The sequence below is a fragment of the Zootermopsis nevadensis genome, unplaced genomic scaffold, assembly GCF_977971745.1.
Source record: "Zootermopsis nevadensis isolate Lab colony 2312 unplaced genomic scaffold, Znev_1.0 Znev_ptg000061l, whole genome shotgun sequence".
Classification (NCBI taxonomy): domain Eukaryota; kingdom Metazoa; phylum Arthropoda; class Insecta; order Blattodea; family Termopsidae; genus Zootermopsis; species Zootermopsis nevadensis.
Genome location: NW_028259192.1, coordinates 20,694,202 through 20,716,161, shown reverse-complemented (window position 1 = coordinate 20,716,161; position 21,960 = coordinate 20,694,202). Strand labels below are relative to the sequence as shown.

At 35.3% G+C, this 21,960-nt stretch overlaps 1 protein-coding gene and 1 long non-coding RNA gene across 2 annotated transcripts in view; one reads left to right on the top strand and one right to left on the bottom strand.

Annotated features, from left to right (window-relative positions):
• The window catches only part of LOC147871250 (uncharacterized), a 123,631-nt gene extending 114,145 nt beyond the window's left edge, over positions 1–9,486 (top strand). Inside the window, exons 4-5 of the mRNA XM_087340764.1 lie at positions 5,690–5,747; positions 6,633–9,486. Coding sequence (XP_087196890.1) covers positions 5,690–5,747; positions 6,633–6,763 — 189 coding nt within the window. The 3' untranslated portion in view covers positions 6,764–9,486. The remainder of the gene's footprint in view (positions 1–5,689; positions 5,748–6,632) is intronic.
• Positions 1–21,960, bottom strand: part of LOC110835309 (uncharacterized) — a 236,601-nt gene that overhangs the window by 209,019 nt on the left and 5,622 nt on the right. The gene's annotated exons all lie outside the window — the stretch shown is intronic.

Below are 21,960 nucleotides of genomic sequence, written 5' to 3'. Positions count from 1 at the left end.
ATATAATGAACAAGAAGAACATCATCAGAAAATGAAGAATATAAATTATAAAAAAAACAATAAAAATCAGTATTTCAGTAATAAGTTTTAACTACATAACACCCGTTGATGGCTAAATTATAGCCGAAACTAGTAGTGTAAGTTCCTATGTAATCGAGTACTCGAAGGGGAACGTTAATTGATGTTTTAATCTTTTAACAATTTTATATTTGTGATTGACGGCAAAAAAATTTTAATATATTTTTAAAATATTAATTATATTTTCCTGTAACACACACATTTAATATACTTCTGTGAGAATAATATAAAGATTTTTAATAAATTATTATTTTTATCTTAGTATATATATCCTTAAATACATTTTCTTCGCCTTCTCAAAGATTCCCGAACGTAAAACTCAAAAATCAAGAATAAAAAATGTATTGGTGTCCATTACTGATTCAGAGTATGTGAGGTCAAATACATGCAGCTCATTAATAAGATTAAAATATGTCTCCCCTGTCAATACCTTGAAAATATAAGGATGTCATAACGCATTCAAGAAATGGACTCTGTTTTGAAACCTTCCTAAAGTAATGTCATGTGCAAACTGAGAAAGCGAAATTGAAATAAAACTGAAAGGAAGCACCAATCAGCGGCTTAAATTTGTGGCTTTATATCCTGCGTATCTAAGACTCCGGTGCCTCCATTAAACGCAAGATTGCCTGAAGTTCAGATCCGTTGGCCCCTCAAATCATGTGACATGGCTGAGGTGATACGGTCAGACTTGGACATCGTGACTGCCAAACTCAAGTGACTCGCCCCACCCAAAGGACTGAAACCGCGTGCAATATCCGCTTAACAGAAAATTGAACTGCAGCCCACCCCCCACCCCCACTTGCACTCACACGGCGCTCGAAATAACTCATTCTGATCCTGAGGAAGACAAGGAAAAGTAGAACCGAGGAGGATAAACGACGAGCTAAAAAAAATAAGAATGCGAAGGACGAGAAGGAAAATCAGATAAGAAAACGAGAGGTCATTTCTATGTCGCCTCCACATCTGAATCGTTCAGAAAAACCTGACTCAACAAAACTGACTTTTTCCTGACAATTCGGCTCTGAAACAGCCAAGTTGGTTTCTACACTGTACACCCCTACCGATTGTAGATGAAATATGTAACCTAATTTAACGTAAAATTAGAAAAAAAATTGAATAAATGAGAAAGAACACCGCGAAATTTAAATTTCAGAACATATACACATAAGAGTAAATGTAAATACAATAATAAAATAAATCTAGATAATGTGTGAACGGGATTAAATTCGCTCACAGCAATGTAAAATTTGAAAAGATAAATTTTCAAGTCAAAAAAGAAGTTTGCTCTATGAGATCTGAGGTTCTCACGGCGGTCAAATTAAACGCGATGGTCTTCGGAGTTACAACGCCGCATAAAATTAGAGGTATAAAACGTTTAGGAAGACGGAGGCAGTATGTTCCTCCGAAATCCAAAACACTAACATTGACAAAGTTATTATCTGGCTAGATGAGAGACTATGAACTGCACATTATTTGTGTTGTTCGCCTGTCTGACCTTATCCGTCGCCTGATGTTACGAAACACACGACGTTTCGAGATCTTATCCAGTGGCTGGGACCAGATCATTATAACGGACCCCACAGTGAAGGTGCCGGTGGCTCAACCGCATCTGAAGACGAGGGCAGATCCAGTCGTCGAAACGTCGTGTGTTTTATAACATCAGACGATGGACAAGGTCTAAAAACTCTCAAGTCCAGATTGTATTCCAGCATCCCCAGAACCCTTCAGAATCGACTTTCAAATGATTACGTTATCAAGAAATCAGAAAGACTACAAACTTCATTATGTATTGTCGTAAATTTAAAGTGAATTTTATACAATTTGACAGTCCAGTCAATTTCACTTCACACATTTTAGGCTGATCTTCTCAAAATTGGCCTATATGTTACATGCGTACTATTATAAAATGAGTTTAGGGTATATCAAATCTAAAACTTCTTGACGATGGTAAAGAGTCAATTGAATAAACATTTTCTTGGATATTATCCATCGTCTAGTAAATATAAAACGTAAAACGACGTTTCGGAGATGGGACTCTATCTCCGTCCTCAGGTTCCTACACAGTTGGGCCCACTAGATAGAGCTAATCCCTATCTACGTTTTATATTTACTAGATGATGGATAATATCCAAGAAAAATTTTATTCAATCGAGTTTAGGGTGGCTGTAATATTTCTTTACTCCTTCAGGAAAGAGGCTGGTGAACGGTGCGACAAATAAAACTTCTAGGTTTACAAGAGGTTGGAATTTCATGACATGGTGAGCGAATGTAAGCTTCTCAAGGACTCTGCTTCATAGTATACGTTATTTATTAAATTACAGTAGAACCGTTAATCTCGGAACGTCAGAACTACGACCAATAACGTAAACTAGTCTTCAGCCAGTCTGGCTATAATTGTTAGGAATAAGCATTTAAATGATTGATGATTTATAATTCAGCTACTGTTTCTGTTGCAATGACAAATGATGTCAAGTTATCACAGCCTACATATTAGCGTTACTAATCGCTCACAGCTTTAGACGGATACATACCAGTAGTCAGTCAACAGTTAATTTAACAATAATTTATTTAGAATCTGTTGTGCACTTTGTGGATTAAATGCATAAAATTAGAGTTTTATTAAGGAGTTATCGAGTCTGTCCAACTGTCATACCTTCCGTCTCTGCAAGTCCTGACTGGATTATTTTGGAAACATTTGCATCTTCCATTACATGGATGTGTTAAAACCAATTATATTTATGTTCATGATTAATCAAATATATATGTGTAATGTGGTCGTGGCGTACAGCACAAGGAAAATGCGGCCCAAACCGTGGATGCTGTTCGTAAGTAATGCCTGCTGAATGAGCGACATTTTAAACTTGTACGATAATTTTTTTCCAAATTCATCATGGCTGCTTGCACTACACATGCAAAAAACGAACTTAATTTCAGCAGCCTTAATTGCTTAGAGCTGTCGTACATAAAGCCTCAAATTGTTTATGCTGATATAAAATAAACAACTCAGTTTTTTTTAATTTTTAAACTTTTATTCTTATACATTCTTGTATGAGTTGCAAAAAATCAATAATTTCAATACTTTGTCTGTTTGTATATCACATTACCAAATCCATTTATCGGATGCTGACTAATTTTTTTTTGTATTAAACTCCGAAATAACACGAAATCATTCAGAAAGGGCTAATGTAAAGCTGGAACTTCATAATTATCAAAGTAAACAACTCCAGTAACGTAACAAATACAAAAGATATTTCAGTATGTTATATTAATTCATTACACCGAATATATCTTTTGAAGAACACGTTATTGTGACGAGGATTTGAAATAATACAAATGAAGTTTCAGTACCAAAGCCAGTTATAACTTTGGTTTCACGATTATCACTTAGACGATGCACACGTACAGAAGATAACATGGCTCTACCTGTCTCTTTCTCTGGCTGTGAAATAGGATTACCAACAGCTTTCACTACTCCACAAACATCGTCCTCCTGCCCTTACTCCTACACGTCCCTTTCTGTTGTTAGACAAGGTTAACAAATCTGTTGAAAGGTTTTGCAGATCAGTAACTTCGACATTGCTTCCAATAGGAAGCTTTTACTTAGGACATCTCAAAAGGTGTTACTAGTTTCTTTGCTCAAAATACTTTTCCTGATTCTTCAATCAATTTTATCCACCTGCCATCATGTAAAGATTGATTGCTGTTTTCATCTTCCAGTATTTCATGTTAACTATACCATTTTAACACAAAATAGAAGACAGGAACACAATCTAGTGATGTGGAGGATTTGCATGACTTGGAAGGAAGGAGCAGTGATTCATGGCAGATTTTGTAAACGAATATTTGGAATCATAAGATGTGCTTTAAATGAGCAAACCACGATTACAATTAGGAACAATATACTGAAACTTTGTATGAAATCTGAACTGGACAAGACTGTCAATACATAGATTGTACTTGTGGTAGGTGGTTATTAATGTTTCGGGGTAACGTACAGCTTCCGTATCGAGGGTTAATCTTTGCGTCTTTACAAGCGCGACGACATCCAATCTCATTAGGATAAATAAATTACGAAAAGATAATGAAACAGGTATGAGTAAAATGATAAATTCATAAACAGTTTGGGTCCTGAAATTTAAAGAAAATATAAAATCTGTTAGACATAAATGAAAACATATCCTTAACTTATTTAAAGTCGCTGATTAAACCGCAAGATTAAGTACCGATGAATGGAACATGGATATAATTACCTATGTTAAATGTGAGAGAATCATAGAGGAAAAAGTCATATTCTATTTTAAGACAGTAGTAGGATATTCGTCTGGAAAGACTGAGGAAAATAATCACAGAGCTGAGGTTTGCTGTTGTACCGTCTGCGACTCAAATGGAGTATCTCTCGAAAAAAAGACTACTGCTACTTTAACCCACTCGGTCCTGAGCGAAGATACCATTAAAACAAGTCTTACAGAAACAGCTTTTTGTGGTGTCAACTGCTTTCAACTGCAGACAGTAAGTGCCTCTGAAATGTGGGTCAATTCATATCAAAATATATGGCGCAATAAATCATTTTTCATATACTCCGCCATGAGAACCTGAAATCTCATCAGACAACGAACTGACCAAAGTCAAATATTTCTTTGCATTTTCATTTTCACTCCTTCTCTTCTATCCCACTGACTTTTATATTCCTCTGATGCCTTACTATTATTATTATCGTCATTATTAACTATAAACAAAACAACATTCACGTTGGTTCTAAAACGTATTCCTGAGCAAAAGCGTCACTTATTCTGTTAACTAGCTTACAATCTGAAGATGGCTGTCTTGCGGGTTGGTGCGCCGAGTATTCTCGTAGAGATTTACAGACATTTCAGAGGTGCTAGCTGACTACATGGCACAACAGCTAAAAAGACAGCCACCATTATAATTTATGTGTGCCGTTTTCAGAACACTCTTCCGTATTTTACAGTAAACGATAACTTCAAACTGCCAGTCTTATCTATGTCTTGCTCGTCCCAGCCACACAGTTAAAACCCACGCTAAACGCTGCAGCTCCAATGACCGTGCCCGGTGTCCACACACTGCATTATTACAGCTGATACACAAACCGACAATATTTCGAGAAGAACTACGTCGCAGAGATTGTTCTAGGGCCGGGTGGACGGAAATGTGTCGCCTTTTTCATAGAGAAATTCAGTGTCTGGTCTATAAAATCACGTGATGTCAAGTAAAATAATAAATAATTTAAATTGTGGGCTAAAATGTTTAAAATTCTTAATTATTTAAGTAAGCTAATTTGAATGTTAAAATATATAATAAAATTCAGGTCAATACACAAAACAATACTTTATTTAGATGTTAAAATTTAAAATTTAAATGTTAAAATTTTAAATTTTAAATTTGCGCTATTCATCACTATAAGGATGTTACATTTGAGCGCTTTCGTTCACTTCACAACATGTTTCGATGTAATACATCATCTTCAGGTGTTGTTTTAACATCTAAATAAAGTATTATTTTGTGTATTGACCTGAATTTTATTATATATTTTAATCAAAAAACACAAACCTTGAATTGAATGTTAAAGTTCCATTTGTTTTCTTCTTTACAGAAATTCGTGAGTGAGGGCAGCACTGTGCGGGAGTGTGTAGACAAATGCATAGAAAAGGGTAAGTGATAAGACGGCAGAATCCAAAAATATTCTTTTAGAAATATATCAGATTCCTTCGTGTAGTTTTACCTGGTTTCGTTGCCAAACCATCATAACCAATTTATGCTGCAAAGTCGACAAAACCAATTTACATCCACAGCTGTTTCGAAGCTTGGCAATTGTTTTTTTTTCACTTCTGTTCTAAATACGACTATATAAGTGATGAATTTAAATCAAACTGGATACTTCACTATAAATAACTTACATTCGCTCCTTTATAAATGCGATATTTTTTTAATAAAAATTAGAATATTTCTTGTTTCAGCAATCATAAAAGCAAAATGACCATCATTTTTGCACTGAGGTTGCAAGGTTGAGATTAAATAACACAGATTATATCACGCATATATGTATTATAACAAAACACCCCAGCTTTCTAATAATATCATTTCGAAAATATATAAAAAACTTTTGGACGTACCTACCCACAAAATAATTCAGCCGCCTCCCGAAATTAATAATATTACCATACATTTACCGATAAATCTCTGGCTTAAACAACCAATTAATGATTTTGCTTGAATCCTGCGTGTCAAATTTGGTTTTCAGGATATATCAACATTTTGATATTCGATGGTACTCATTGTACGTTTACGTTCGGTATTATTTCAATATGACTCACACGAGAAACAGCTGTACCTAGATTCAACACTTATGATAATTTAACATGAAGCTTAATAAGAGGATAATTAATGGTAATAACAAAATAAATATGCGGTGTTATATTATAGTTAAATTAATCAGAAATTGTATTCCCGTTTATTCGCATGAAAATGCAGGTATTCATTCATCGGCCATGAATAATGTCAAGGAGATGACAGCCATCTTGTGTGTTTGATTTCAGAGACTTGGGGGACACGAATTTACTGCTGTAACGAAGACGGATGCAACTCCAGTGAAAATCAAAAACTGTCACTGGCCGCATGGATATGTTCCGTTGCTTTGTTTACACTTCGACAAATAGCATCATTCTAATAATAATCCAGCAAATAAATCTACTTCCTACTTTATTTCTGAAAAGGAAAAAAATTATGAAAACTGCTAAATGTATCCTACACAAGTATTAAACTCGAAAATATTATCACGTTAGCATAAAAAAAATTATCGTTATGATGGTGCCTATTTTATAATAAAACAAATGACGGTTTTTAAACAGCCTATCATAAAATATCAAAATTATCTGAATGTCTTACATAAGGTTTTAAAATAAAAGCCATACACATCGAGATATCGCTGGTCATGTAAATATGTTTATCAATAATTTCATCTCTTTGTCTGTATCACTCTTGAAGTTGTGTTAACTTTCATTGTGAAGGTTAACATAAGACATTTTACAGTTTTAACACCTTAGTTTTAAAAAAACACGAATAAAATATCTACAATCAATATTTCCGTATTTTATTAAGTTATTATAAATTGCAAAGAAACCGGAAGACGTTTGTTTACTGTTTTGAGACTGCACTTATTTCTAGTATGATATTTTGAAATTATAAAAGTTAAACATATGAATACATTTATGCTGCTCATTTTACATGGTTTTCAAAGGGATTTAGAAATTTAAAACAAAACAGGTTTCTCAGGATTATGAATCGGCAAATTCACAGGACCACGAATCGATTAATCTGATAACTCAAATGGAACTGAAATATCCGTAACAGAGACAGAAGAAAAATTAAAATAATGAAACAAAGAGAAAATCACTGGGGTGTCAGGCATCCATCCCACATGGGCATTTTAAAATAAAATAAAATAATGTAAAATTCTTATCTTAATATATAACTTAATTCATGAAACACATGGAAGTATTTCTTGGACAATACATCCATGCTGTTTATTTGTAAGGAAAGACGTGGACTTCGTTGGATGGCACCTAAAATAATGGGGTTATACTTTCTTAATACTTTAATATATAAGTTACTTCCTACCTACATATAACAAGTCAACTGCTTGCGTGTTGTTTGTTACCACATCTCAAGAAGCCGTGGTTGAAATATATTTCTTAAGTGAAATCTGTACACCAACGTTTGTGGCTGGTGGATTGCGGTTTCACTCAAAATGGAACTCTATGACTTGACCATAAACTAATTTCAGAAATTTAATACTATGCCAACTATTATCAGTTCATTCTCTCAACAGTAATATATTTTTAAGGCACTGTAAAAACGTCTCATGTGAAATATCATTTGTATTCACTGAACCCCTTCATACCGGACACAAAAAATTTAACGTAATACATTCCCGGTATCATTTTACGTATGTTTCTCAGTGTATATTGTTAATAGAAATTTGTTATGTTTTGCATTATAAATTATAAACGCGTTGGCATATCAGTATATATTAATTGCTGTGCAACATGGTGTGTCCATAATATTTTATCAAATACAAAATAAAAACATTGAGGTGTCTCGTAGAAAAGGATGGTATACGCAACTCATATTTCTCCAGTTATTTTAGAATCACAAATTCTTGTGTAATTTCATAAGTTGATTTAAATTAATATAGAGTTTTTACTTAAATTTCATGGATAGAATAATTTCAGTCTTATAACTTTCATGACGCATTTTCGTCTTTTCAAGACGTAATAAGACATATCTTACTCCAATAATGTGATGGATCGGATACAACTGAACATTTCATTAGCCGATAACATTATTAATCATGACGATATTACTGCAACAGCAGCAAAAAATGCATCAAAATAAAAGCAAACTGGAGAATATGTGTATCAACTATTTGCCTTTGGTTATTGACGTATTTAACAATGAAAATGTAAAAACCTTGCATTACTTGTGGATACAAAATGTTGCTAAATTTAATTTTGATTTTGTTAAATTTTTGCAGCGAGCGGAAGGAACTGTTCATATTCTAATATTTAAAAAATCTTTCACACGAAGATGGTAATTTCTGATATTTAGCGATCTAAGGAAACCGCGGGTAAATCTTAATCCTGCTTTTTATTATTAAACATAAACATATATTCCACACCTATATATGAATACATAATATTATTACGCATAAATACAGAACGCAAATAATATTAGGGTGTAAGAATTAATGTAAGAATATGTAAATGTTAAATGTGTTTATATGCTTGTTGTTAAAAGCTAAATATGGTAAGTAGATTTTGAATTGTTATGTTGTTTGATATGGATCTTTTACGTACATACAGAATGGTTATTAAGAAAAACAACTTTAAAAGTTTGCTATCGCTCGAGCTGTTCTCGCCAACTTGAATGTAAAAATCTATGCAAGTCATCAACAATCAATGCGAATATTTAGTGCAATTTATGAAAGTTCTACGAATAATATAACTTCTTACGTGAAAAGTTCGTTATTAGTATTTTCATGTAAAGCAGCTTTACGAATTACAGTATTTAATTTTAATATATTTAAGTAGTCGTAATTTTGTTAATACTTAAACAATCTCACCAATAATTGAACTTAATCAATTTTGCCGATTATTATTCATTATTATGATACTAACAACATAATTCAGAAAAAAGTACAGTTCGGTGCATACGTCAGAGCACATTGGTCATCCCAGACTGATGTACAAAAGTGGTTTTTGTACCATTCTGTATGAAAAAAAAAACATTAAAGCTATAAGTAGCGAACTTGAAAAATCAAATAGATGTTTAGTTACATTACAATTTATGGCAAAAATAAATAATTTATAATCATGTTTTCTACATATACGTGGGCAGAATCACAAAACTGTGTAAAGAGATTGCCATGGTGACTAATAAGCAGAACTACTACGTATGAAGTATGTTACATACGCATTATTGTACAGCTCCACATTTATATTACAGAATCAGACTAACTTGTGTTTAACTCAATCATGTAACCACGCGTTTTAATAACACTTTTCACGTAAAACAAGTCTAAAACGTAGCTTCAGCCACACAGAAAGCATATCGGAATAAGGTCGTCCAATTGTTTAAATCTACATCACAGATAAAAGTGGCAGGAATGAGACAGCTTTAAATTGAAAATAATGAAGAATTAGGGCCGCCCGGCCTTCGGTTTTGCGGATGATGCAGGTACTTAAGTCATTCAGCCTCGAAACGTGCAGGTTTCTGCCGAAGACTATACTTATTTAGCGTAGAATTTTGTGCACAATACATTAATTTTAATACAACACTTAAACATACGTATCTTGAAAGTAATACGTGTTTCCTTCTAAGCAAATTCCTTCTTTTCAATAAAACAATGTACTTATAAAGTTAAACGCTCTTTTTAATTCAAACTTAGGGGCTGAAATATTGAAATATATAGATTTGTAAATTTACTAACATTTTTGCAAATCGCTGGGAATTAAAAAAATATATAGTTGAAGTACGTCAACGTTTACATCTAATGAGACATATTCTAAACAAAAACATTAAGCAATTCTATACATAGATAGATTATTCTTTTCAGTTATAGGTCAACTTCATTTTAAGGAAGATTCATTCAATAAAATAAATACAAAACATTTTTCTAGACCTCTCTCACCCATTCCCAAACGAACTTTCGAATGTTCTTTCCTCCCCTCAAACTATTACTGTCTTTACAAAAACATATTTGTATTGAGATCAGTATACAGAGTGTTCATAAATTAATGGACTATTTGAAGGGCGTGCGACTATTTATTATGACACATAAAAAACTTATATGCTACAAAACAGACATGACATTCACGTTTCTCACATGTGGTCAGCGAAGTTCATTCATAAGTTTCTTTGTGTATTATAAATAATTATACGATCTTCAAACTATCCAAAAGTTTTGGACACTCTGTATATTGTATTCTTTATTTTGTATCATGTAAGGTGACCAGACGTATAGTCTACAAGTTCTACTGTGTATTGATTTCCTAGCCGCCATAGTTAATTACCTTTTTTTTATTTTCTAAGTGAATTACATAAGAAAACATGCCTTGAAAATGAAAACGATACAATACGATTTATCGAAAAGTATTTGAAGAGTTTAATGTCAAATTCTTTTAAATATAATATCGTGAACATGACTTAATCATTTGTCAGGTTTTAACATATCAATTACAATTTTCAAGTTCTAAATTGGTGACTTTCCTACAATACAAAAAAAAAATTACTTAATGTTATTAACAGTGATGATTAATGTACCAGTTACAAATGGATGACATTGGACACCGTAATTGATTTCTCTTTGATGACTTGATACTGTGAGTTGCATCGAAAGACACTTTGTGTCAAGAGAATCAAAACATATCCTCGTTATAAATTCAGTTCTACAGACAAATTAACAAATAACGCACATATTTTAATCCACATACTAGAATATTCTTACGAATCGTAACCCCCCTCCCCATTTATTAAAGTTTTATATACGTACAAATTTGCAAATTCTAAAGTCGCGGACCGTCCTACGTATATGAGATATATCTGGTCACCTCGGAAATTAGTTCAAGTTTTGTACATTTTCTGCTCCTGTAATGGAATATCCAATGAATCAACTGAGAATTGAAAAGAAACGTCTACTCTCTTTCGCTGACTTGGTCCAACTGAGGACTTGTTCACCGATGCTTCCTTACAGTTCGCGATAGATTCTGACAATCGGATATGTAACAAAATATTACAGAAAATTCCTCCGAAATCGTATAAAGGCGACGAGAATTATCAGGTTAGATTTTCACGGATATTATTAAAGATATTACACGTATCTCTGCTTCATATGCTAGTGTAAGAATTGCATAGATAAATTTTAGTTTATTATGCACTGTTCATAAAATTCCTGTTGCCTTTTAAACGATGTCTCCCAAAGTACAATCCCTAAATAAAATAATGTGTGTGGTATAAGAATGGACTACATGAAAGAAAATGATATTTCAAGGGTATACATCGAAGAACAAGAAACAATATCATTCGCCCCATGTCCTTAGTTACAAGAAAACATTGACCTTTAACAATTATGAGATTAATTTAAATGTTATTTCTTCATTAATTCTGTCAAACCTAGTAATTTCTTTACAAAATATAAATTCAGATTCACAAACTCAGCAGCATCTGAAGCGCCCATAATGTTTAAAGACATAAATGGCTATAATAAAGATATATATATATATATATATATATATATATATATATATATAGACTCCCGGAAATTTGGTTCAAAAACCTTCAAACAGCTGATTGTCGGAATCATTAACTGGGAAATATGTCCGCAGTGAATAGATTCGTTCAGATATTCCATATAGTAATTCAAAGCATGCATCACAGTGTCTGATTGTAACAACAGTAAGAGACATTTGAAGTAAGTTAAAACATCCTTTTATAATTGTTAGAGACATGTAAAAAAAACCTAACTTATCATCATTACTTCCCCAGCCATTTTGACTTTACATCACTCAATTGCTGCAAATAATTACATCATGCAATCACTCCATTGATGTAGTTGGGGATATTTGATGACATATACGTGTATAAATTGTATAATTGTTCAAGAAATATGAAATAAATCAGAGAGTTTCATTCGTCATAGCAACTGTGTTGATTATTGAATATACCCTTAATGTGTGAGTTAACGTTTGGTGAGTTGATCGACCACGACCCATTAAAAGGCAAACAGTGATTTGTGGAAATGTTGTTAGAAGGTCGTGTACACAGTTTGAACTGAATCTGAGAGAACTGTCAACATCACTCTTCAATGGAGTTCAAGTAAATTAAGCTTTGTGGGGCACCCAACTTCAAAAGGGTTAAACAAACGTAATTATATTTTAAGTTAATATTTGAAAGAGAAGTTGTGTATGCCCTACCATACAACTAGACAAATTAAAACTATTTCTTGCGCAAAATTATAAACAAGGACACTAATAAATACCTCGGAAATCACTACAGCACATATTAATCATCTATTTCTAAAACTTCTTACTATAAATTATGTTCAACAGCCCAACACAATCGAGACACGACAAAAATTATACTGACTGCGTGGATGTATTTAGCACGAATTGTTTCTTATCATAAAATATATCCCGGGAAATAAACGAAACCCTTTCCACCCTACGCATGTGACATATCTTTAAAAATGTCAGAACTTTGTGCTATGAATTCATTTGTATTTTTTAAAAATGAGTAAAAGAAAGTCCTCTTAATTTGTAAACAAGAGAAATTTTGATACAGTGACAATATAGAATAAAAAAATTTAGAAAAGTGCAGCATGGAAAGGATTGAGGACCAAAACATTTAACCAAAAATATGTGGGACACGCCCTCTTCTTCACTGATTCAGCTCTCAGTGAGCAAATGAGCGCTCAAGTCACTATGTTACACTCAGAATAGGTGCAAAACATAAGGCAGAATGTTTAGAGTGTCCGATGTGAATAATATAATTTGTTGTTCGCTTCGTTTTAGAATTTGTACGCTTTGTTGTATATTTTTTTAAAAATCACAAAGCATATGGATTCTTAAGCGAATTGTGCAATATAAGCTTCGAATTTACAGTTATCACAAATATCGCCTGGCAGTTCACGAAAACAACGCAACTCTAAACAATAATGCAAGGTAAGACTTTTATGTGCAGCATATATCATGCCTAATGTTAAAGGCGACACATTTTTAAAATCGATGTTATAATTCTAAGTCAATCTTAAAAATGTGGAAAGACGTACACATATTTATGTAGCGCGTTTCATAAACGATGTCTTTGCAATGTTGCATTGAGTGTTTTCTGGGGTGATGCGCCTTGCAGTCTTGATTCGAATTGGAAAGCAAATAGACTCAGTGGTTTCGTTTCGTTGGGAATCGAAGGGGATTATAATTGAAAACAAAGACGTCTAGCACTTTAAAAGCATACTTTCTCAACATGGCCAGGCTCAGAATTTCCAAATAAGCGGTGTTACAACTGAAAAATTACTCTTCACCCTAACAAATGGTTGCCCACACGTCATAGTATAACGCTGTACGTAACCCACTTTCGCTGAGAGGGGTTACGTACAGTGCAAAGGCTTCTATCAAAGCTAACGTCTATGCACACAGTGTAGTTTAAGTAGAAGCTGTAGCAGAGACACTACAAATTCATTATAACTCATGAAATAAAAGCCATTCAACATCACCAATAAAACAAAATTTCTGCTCGAGTAATTAAAAGCAAAATTTTTCAGCAAGGTTTATCTTAACAAAATGGTCTATAACGTTTTATTTACACTAAATGTGTTCACGTACTACAAGCTTTCCATAGCTCCGTCATATGTTGAAAGTTAATATTTAAGATTTTCTGAGCATCCACGTTTCAGAATTGGACTTGTAGTATAAAGAACATCTGTCACTGACAAAAAGGGGCCAGAAAGAGTGGGCATGCGACTGCATACGAAAATAACTAGTTCACTGAATCAATAGTTTCAACTTTCGAGGCCAGATTCTCACCCTACACCTTTAAGACAATCTTTAATATTATACTCCCTTTGTGACTATAATACCTAAGTTGCTTCTCTATTACAATTCTTTTATCACAACCTAAATGTCTAATGCGTACCACGTGCCCCATTAAATTAATCTGAATATTTAAGCTCGTTTTTATTTCCCTGTTCGATTTAAATATGTGACACAAATTGTGTTGTTTAGCCTTTAGTAAACACAATTAAGAGATGATTCGAAAGTGGATGAGGTTGTTCCTACTCAGAACACAGCATACAGCGGGCGACACACCAGTTCTAAGGACTAATAGTATTTTTCAGAAATATTAAACAAGGAGAACAGGTACTATATTTGCGTCATATTGTGAATTAGGTTAATATTTTAATATTTTCCGTCAAATCACAATGAACCACGCCATATAAAAAAACAATACCTTCGTTCTAATATATAAGAGTAATCTGATAAGAACATTTCAATAAACTGCATAACATTGTAAATGATTGTAATTCGAGTTTTAAATTTACCAATCTAATTTATACCTGAGGACGGTTAAATATAACCGAAACATGTCGTAAGAGAAACGTTCCAATTTGTAAATCGATTCATTCGATACGGAACGTGAAATGATATTTTAAATATTTTATATTTTATTATCTTATTAAAAATTGTGATTTGACGGAAAATATTAAAATATCAAGGAGAACAGATAAAAATGACAACAAATCAAACAACAAAGCCGGAAATAAATAAACAACGAGAAATATCAATAGTCATTGAATCCCTCATGCAGAAAACGTACGGAGCCTCTGTGCTTCTTACCAACAGAACAAGAAAAGTTTCCTTGTTGCAATTTCAACTTCAAAACAAGTCGACAAGTGTAATTTATATAGAATGTTACGCCGTATATGACACATTCTACATTCGGAATAGGAATACCTGCAACCCTTGACTGATTGTCTCAGAAGACGTTGTTATTACATTCAATATTTTGGTTGTGAAACCTGGAGGGAATAGGAAACCAATGCATAGAAATGTAGATAATATTAAAATGAAGCAGGAAATTTGCTGACTACCATGTAAAGCGAGAGGAAGACGGTTTATTTACGTTTCTGTGTGCTCGGTCAGGCTTTAATAACAGAACATACTCCTTCCTCTTGCAAAATAACTACATCCAACAATAAATAAATGCAATTTGTGCTGGAGCGCAAGTCAGGCAGAGCTCAGTAAAGTACACGTGAACCTAAACAGAGAGCAAATGACACATAAAAAGAGGCTTGGGACAAAACTACGAATAAAACCTCGCACGTTACGACAATGTAATGTAATGTCGCAGCGGGTTTCGACCACTTCATGAAGGAATCGATCGATGTAACGCAATTGCAAGAGATGAGTATCGGGTAAAACCTGATTTTATCAGGATCAAAATGTGAAATTACCAAACCTCCTCTACGTAATTTCATCTAAAGCCGTTCTGTATTTTTCTCGACTAGTAATTCGAAGTGACGGACGGAAGGAAGCGACCTGCTCATCGTTAATGAATCGATACTCATGTTTACATTCCAGAACACACTTTTGAACACCAAGACTTATCATCATTGTGTTCTGTGTCTCTTGTGTGTTAATTAACGTAGTTATGAGGTTCCCTTACTTTTACAAGACGAATCTGTTAGCACTGTTGGCCACTTAAGTTTATATTTGAGAACAGGGTAATGAAAACTGTTAAAAAATTAGATAAAAAAGAGAATGCTGGATAAAACTGCATAATAAAGAACTTCATAACAGAACTTCGCCAGAAACATCGCGGTGATAAAATCAAGGAGTATAAGGTGAGTAGGACATGTAACACGCATGGGAGAAAAGTGAGAATTCCATACAAGATTTTAGTGGGAAAATCCGAACGAAAGAAGCCACATGGAGTGCCAGGTCGTGAAACAATATTAAAACTGATGTTTAAGACACGAAGAGCGAGAATGTGGACCTATTCTTGTGAACATCGGAATGGTTCCATGAAAGACGGGTAATTTATCGACCAGCTCAGCGACAAAATATGTGGCAGTTGATTAAATGTGATTATGAAATATTATGAAATATTATACATACTTCATATCTGCCACGTATGACATAAACCGATCAATTCCGCCATATAGACTGATTTGATTATATTACCAACAGGCGTTTGTAATGTTTGTCATTACGTCGATACGTCAATATTATTATAGAAAATTCTGCTTTCGTATTTATTTAATAAATATAATACTTTCCCTCCTACTTTCTGGTAGTCAGGAGAAATCAGTCATGGTCACGTTCAATCCAGAAACGGTATTAAGTGTACGGGATGTTACGATAATACAAACGAAATCTACAATACACAAACCAACAAAAATATTTGCATACGAGAGAGAAACTTTCAAACTGACGGATAATATGAACCGTCACGTATTTTGAAGGGTTAATATTTACTGTAAGGTTTTTAATTTATACCCATCGTCAAAATTGCAAAACACGAATGAAATCATTTTTCCAATCAATATTTAGACCTAATCTCTAGAAAGAACGCCCGGTAAATTCATGGGTTTCAGTAACCCTTTTTGCTGGTCTGTATTTCGATGTGCTTTTTATATATCAGTGATTTACTTCGTGCAGTTTATGATAAATATTTGACCAAGACATCTGCTGTTATGAAAGACGAAGTTTCGTCGCTGTCACCATGAGAGCTTGTTTATGTGTGTCTGTTTATTTCTTCTAACAACTTATCTTTAAACAAATCTGGTTCTGAATGTGAAGTACGTCTAACCCTAGGGAGTATTTGTCTTGATTTTGAATCAGTGAAACAGGTCGATTTTTACCCACACCTGGGGTGAAACGTCTTATTCTGTAGAAGCCAGATTATCGAGTTATACTTTCGTGCCACAATCTGTCTCTAAGAATCGGTATTTTCAGTGATATTTACAACAGAACACAAAGCGAAAAATAACAGAAATATGAACATGACATTGCTACTGCATCTCGATTTTGCGCGTATTCTGAAACAACAATTAAGTCCCCGATAAAAAAGGGTACGTGAAGTCCTACTCTAAGACTAGGGGGTACGTCGAGAAAACAACCTTGAAGATGGAGGTAAAATATTCCTCCGAAATGTCGGTAGCTACTTATATGCCCACACAGCGTCATTACTCAGAAGACGAACAAAATTTTCACTGCAGTGGGAACCTCAAATCTCATACCGTGCTAATCTACCTGCCCAAGCAGATCTATATAATAGTTAACCGAACGATTAGTCGATCTATCCATCCAACTGCATGTCTGTGTGTCTGCCAACTGCTCTATCAGTCTGCTGTCTTTCTATATGTTTATCTACAATTGGAATTTCCATTTCCAGATCCACCCTTCCAACTTGAACCGATACTTAATCCAATTCACATTTTCGTGGTGTCTTTTTCCAAGAACCAATTACTCAGTTCTTAATATCATAGTGAAATAATTTCTGTCAGATATTGTTACGTCACACAGCAAAGACAAGAAAACTGCCTACAATCGATCCATAAATAATTCCACTTTATTAGTTTTCACATTTTCAAATTGGTTGTTCATGAGCTGTAAAAAAATTTCCTATAAGCTCCACCTTATAAAGGCATTTTCTCAGCCTCGTTTGTTTATAAGAACCTCTCCTTTTTTGCAACTCTTACAAATCTTTTCCATCATATTCAACTTGATCATTCACTTCTCTTTTCTTTACCCTCTTATATTCTAATTTTGTTTCCTTTGTCCTGTTCCTTCTCACTTTTTCTCCGAAAACCAATACGAACCCTTCCTAAATCCCTCTCTTGCTTTATCATCGAAGCTCTTTTATCTCATTCACGGCTTTGCCCCTCTAACTCCGAATGCTCGGTCTGTTACATCACAGCCTTCAAACGACTACACAATGAGATATAACGCCTCCAGTGGCCCAACATTTTTTCTACACATCCATCTTAATATTATCCCAATTTATTTATTCTAAAATAAATTAAGAAGTAGCTGTAATACCTCGTTCTACGTCTGTCTCCCTCACTAACAACTTGTAGGGATGTTATTTTATATCGATATAAACTTCGGGTATAAATATATCGCTTGATATGGAATTGATGAAATAACTTTAATATCGAATAAGAGGTTTAATATCTTCCGCTACTGCTACTATAACTAATAATAATAATAACAACAACATTAAATAAAATATATATAGCATATGTTTTCCCTTTCAACGATGGAGAAGAAAAATAACAGACATGCAAACATGAAACATTGCCTGATCTTATAAATGATATCTACACAGAACACATCAGTTAGCAACGGAATTTTACATTGCAACGTAAATTTATGTGGAGCTCAAAACACAAAAAAATGGGGAAAATATTGCGATCAAGCCTGAAATTAAGTGGATGTTGAAGCAATTTATTTTTAAAGCGATAAAAACTATTTGATATCCATACGATCACCTCGAATATCCCGAATAACTACAGCAGAAAGTGATCGATTTTCAAGATTCTCAGCATAGTTACAAAGCCATTAGAAACTGTTTTAGTAATCTTCAAACCGCTTACTTTCACAGCGTGCTCTCATACGAACTTCTGTGGTGGAAACAAACCTAGTGCCACTCAATATAACTGATTGTCTAGGTAACTGTAGATTCTGTTTAGGCAGGTGATGTTTACTCATAAAATTTTCGATAAACTTTAAGTAATCTATCATTAAAGCTCAACACCAACATAAAAAATTTTGACATTCAACTTAGGCAAAAATTATTTTGTTGACGTCCCAAAGACTGTTCTTCCTGTGGATAAATGTGAGAAAACGGTAGAAACAGAATAAATGGGAACAGGATGCAATCTTGTGCACAAACCCCGCCAAAGAGACACGGCAATCACGTAATAGAATGAAAATGGCACCCGTAGGTAAGGCTTGTAGCCAATATTGTAAAATGACATAGGGATAATTTATCACGGTATGTACACAGGGCCGGTTCCTACGTTACCACACTCCATTCCTGTACCAAACGATCCATCCATCACTCGCAGTACTACAAACACCCCCACCCCCTCTCTTTAGCACCCCCCCCCCAACACACGCGAAATCTCATCGCTCTCACGTTTACGTGATGGCAAGTTGCACCAACTAACATTAATAGTTAAACCTCGATGTCGTAAACCACTCTACTTAATCTCGTTTAGACCAACGAACTCCATGAAACAAAGACAGTCTTCGGGAGCTGACAGTGACTCAACAGGTCAAGAAACTGAAGGTTCTTTGTCCTGTTCACAGGGTTTCGCTACTGGACTCAGTTTTCAGGCAGCTCAATTTCGACATCTTCAAACCGTGGTGCTTCAAGATTAATTTTAATGTTGTACTGCCATCTACTCCTATGTTTGTCTTTACCTTTTGCGATACTTTGCTAGACTTCATTTCGGTTTAATTTTACTTCATCTTCATACGCGCCGCCCTAAAATCTCACGATTAATTTTACTTTGTAAGATTTGAGGTTTTCACAGCGATGAGTATGAAGATTTCTGTCTTCTGGGTTGTTGCGTTGTGTAGTCTGGTCGATGTTTACTAACGTTTCAGAGGTCATACTGCCTCCGTCATCAGAGTATGAAGAATTCTGTCTCCTGGGTTGTTGCGCTGTGTAGTCTGGTCGATGTTAACCAACGTTTCAGAGGTCATACTGCCTCCGTCATCAGGGCGATGAGTATGAAGATTTCTGTCTTCTGGGTTGTTGCGCTGTGTAGTCTGGTCGATGTTAACCAACGTTTCAGAGGTCATACTGCCTCCGTCATCAGGGTATGAAGATATCTGTCTTCCGGGTTGTTGCGCTGTGTAGTCTGGTCGATGTTAACCAACGTTTCAGAGGTAATACTGCCTCCGTCATCAGGGCGATGAGTATGAAGATTTCTGTCTTCTGGGTTGTTGCGCTGTGTAGTCTGGTCGATGTTAACCAACGTTTCAGAGGTCATACTGCCTCCATCATCAGGGCGATGAGTATGAAGATCTCTGTCTTCTGGGTTGTTGCGCTGTGTAGTCTGGTCGATGTTAACCAACGTTTCAGAGGTCATACTGCCTCCATCATCAGGGCGATGAGTATGAAGATCTCTGTCTTCTGGGTTGTTGCGCTGTGTAGTCTGGTCGATGTTAACCAACGTTTCAGAGGTCATACTGCCTCCGTCATCAGGGCGATGAGTATGAAGATTTCTGTCTTCTGGGTTGTTGCGCTGTGTAGTCTGGTCGATGTTAACCAACGTTTCAGAGGTCATACTGCCTCCGTCATCAGGGTATGAAGATATCTGTCTTCCGGGTTGTTGCGCTGTGTAGTCTGGTCGATGTTAACCAACGTTTCAGAGGTAATACTGCCTCCGTCATCAGGGCGATGAGTATGAAGATTTCTGTCTTCTGGGTTGTTGCGCTGTGTAGTCTGGTCGATGTTAACCAACGTTTCAGAGGTCATACTGCCTCCATCATCAGGGCGATGAGTATGAAGATCTCTGTCTTCTGGGTTGTTGCGCTGTGTAGTCTGGTCGATGTTAACCAACGTTTCAGAGGTCATACTGCCTCCATCATCAGGGCGATGAGTATGAAGATCTCTGTCTTCTGGGTTGTTGCGCTGTGTAGTCTGGTCGATGTTAACCAACGTTTCAGAGGTCATACTGCCTCCTTCATCAGGGCGATGAGTATGAAGATTTCTGTCTTCTGGGTTGTTGCGCCGTGTAGTCTGGTCGATGTTAACCAACGTTTCAGAGGTAATACTGCCTCCGTCATCAGGGTATGAAGATATCTGTCTTCTGGGTTGTTGCGCCGTGTAGTCTGGTCGATGTTTAGCAACGTTTCAGAGGTCATACTGCCTCCGTCATCAGGGCGATGAAGAATTCTGTCTTCTGGGTTGTTGCGCTGTGTAGTCTGGTCGATGTTAACCAACGTTTCAAAGGTCATACTGCTTCCATCATCAGGGCGATGAGTATGAAGATTTCTGTCTTCTGGGTTGTTGCGCCGTGTAGTCTGGTCGATGTTTACCAACGTTTCAGAGGTCATACTGCCTCCGTCATCAGGGCGATGAGTATGAAGATTTCTGTCTTCTTGGTTGTTGCGCCGTGTAGTCTGGTCGATGCTAACCAACGTTTCAGAGGTCCTACTGCCTCCATCATCAGGGCGATGAGTATGAAGAATTCTGTCTTCTGGGTTGTTGCGCCGTGTGGTAATATTCATCGCCCTGATGACGGAGGCAGTATGACCTCTGAAACGTTGGTAAACATCGACCAGACTACACAGCGCAACAACCCAGGAGACAGAATTCTTCATACTCTGATGACGGAGGCAGTATGACCTCTGAAACGTTAGTAAACATCGACCAGACTACACAGCGCAACAACCCAGAAGACAGAAATCTTCATACTAAGAATCGCCCTGATGACGGAGGCAGTATGACCTCTGAAACGTTGGTAAACATCGACCAGACTACACAGCGCAACAACCCAGAAGACAGAAATCTAATTTTACTTTATTTTACTTTAATATAGGCCTATTCCACTTTAAAGAAGAAGATATTCAAATAATATTCCGTCAGCATTGAATTTTTAAGTTACATTTAGAGATTATACTAAGTTCTGAGAGTGTTTTGATACATCAAACGATGTCGAAAAGAGGCGAAATGTTCCAGTGCTGAATTGTTAGAGTAAGATGCAGCTTATGGACTTTTACATTCACACTCTCACAGCAGTAAATCGTAATGCATAGCCTTCGCCATGCGGGCGAAGAAAAATACGTGCAG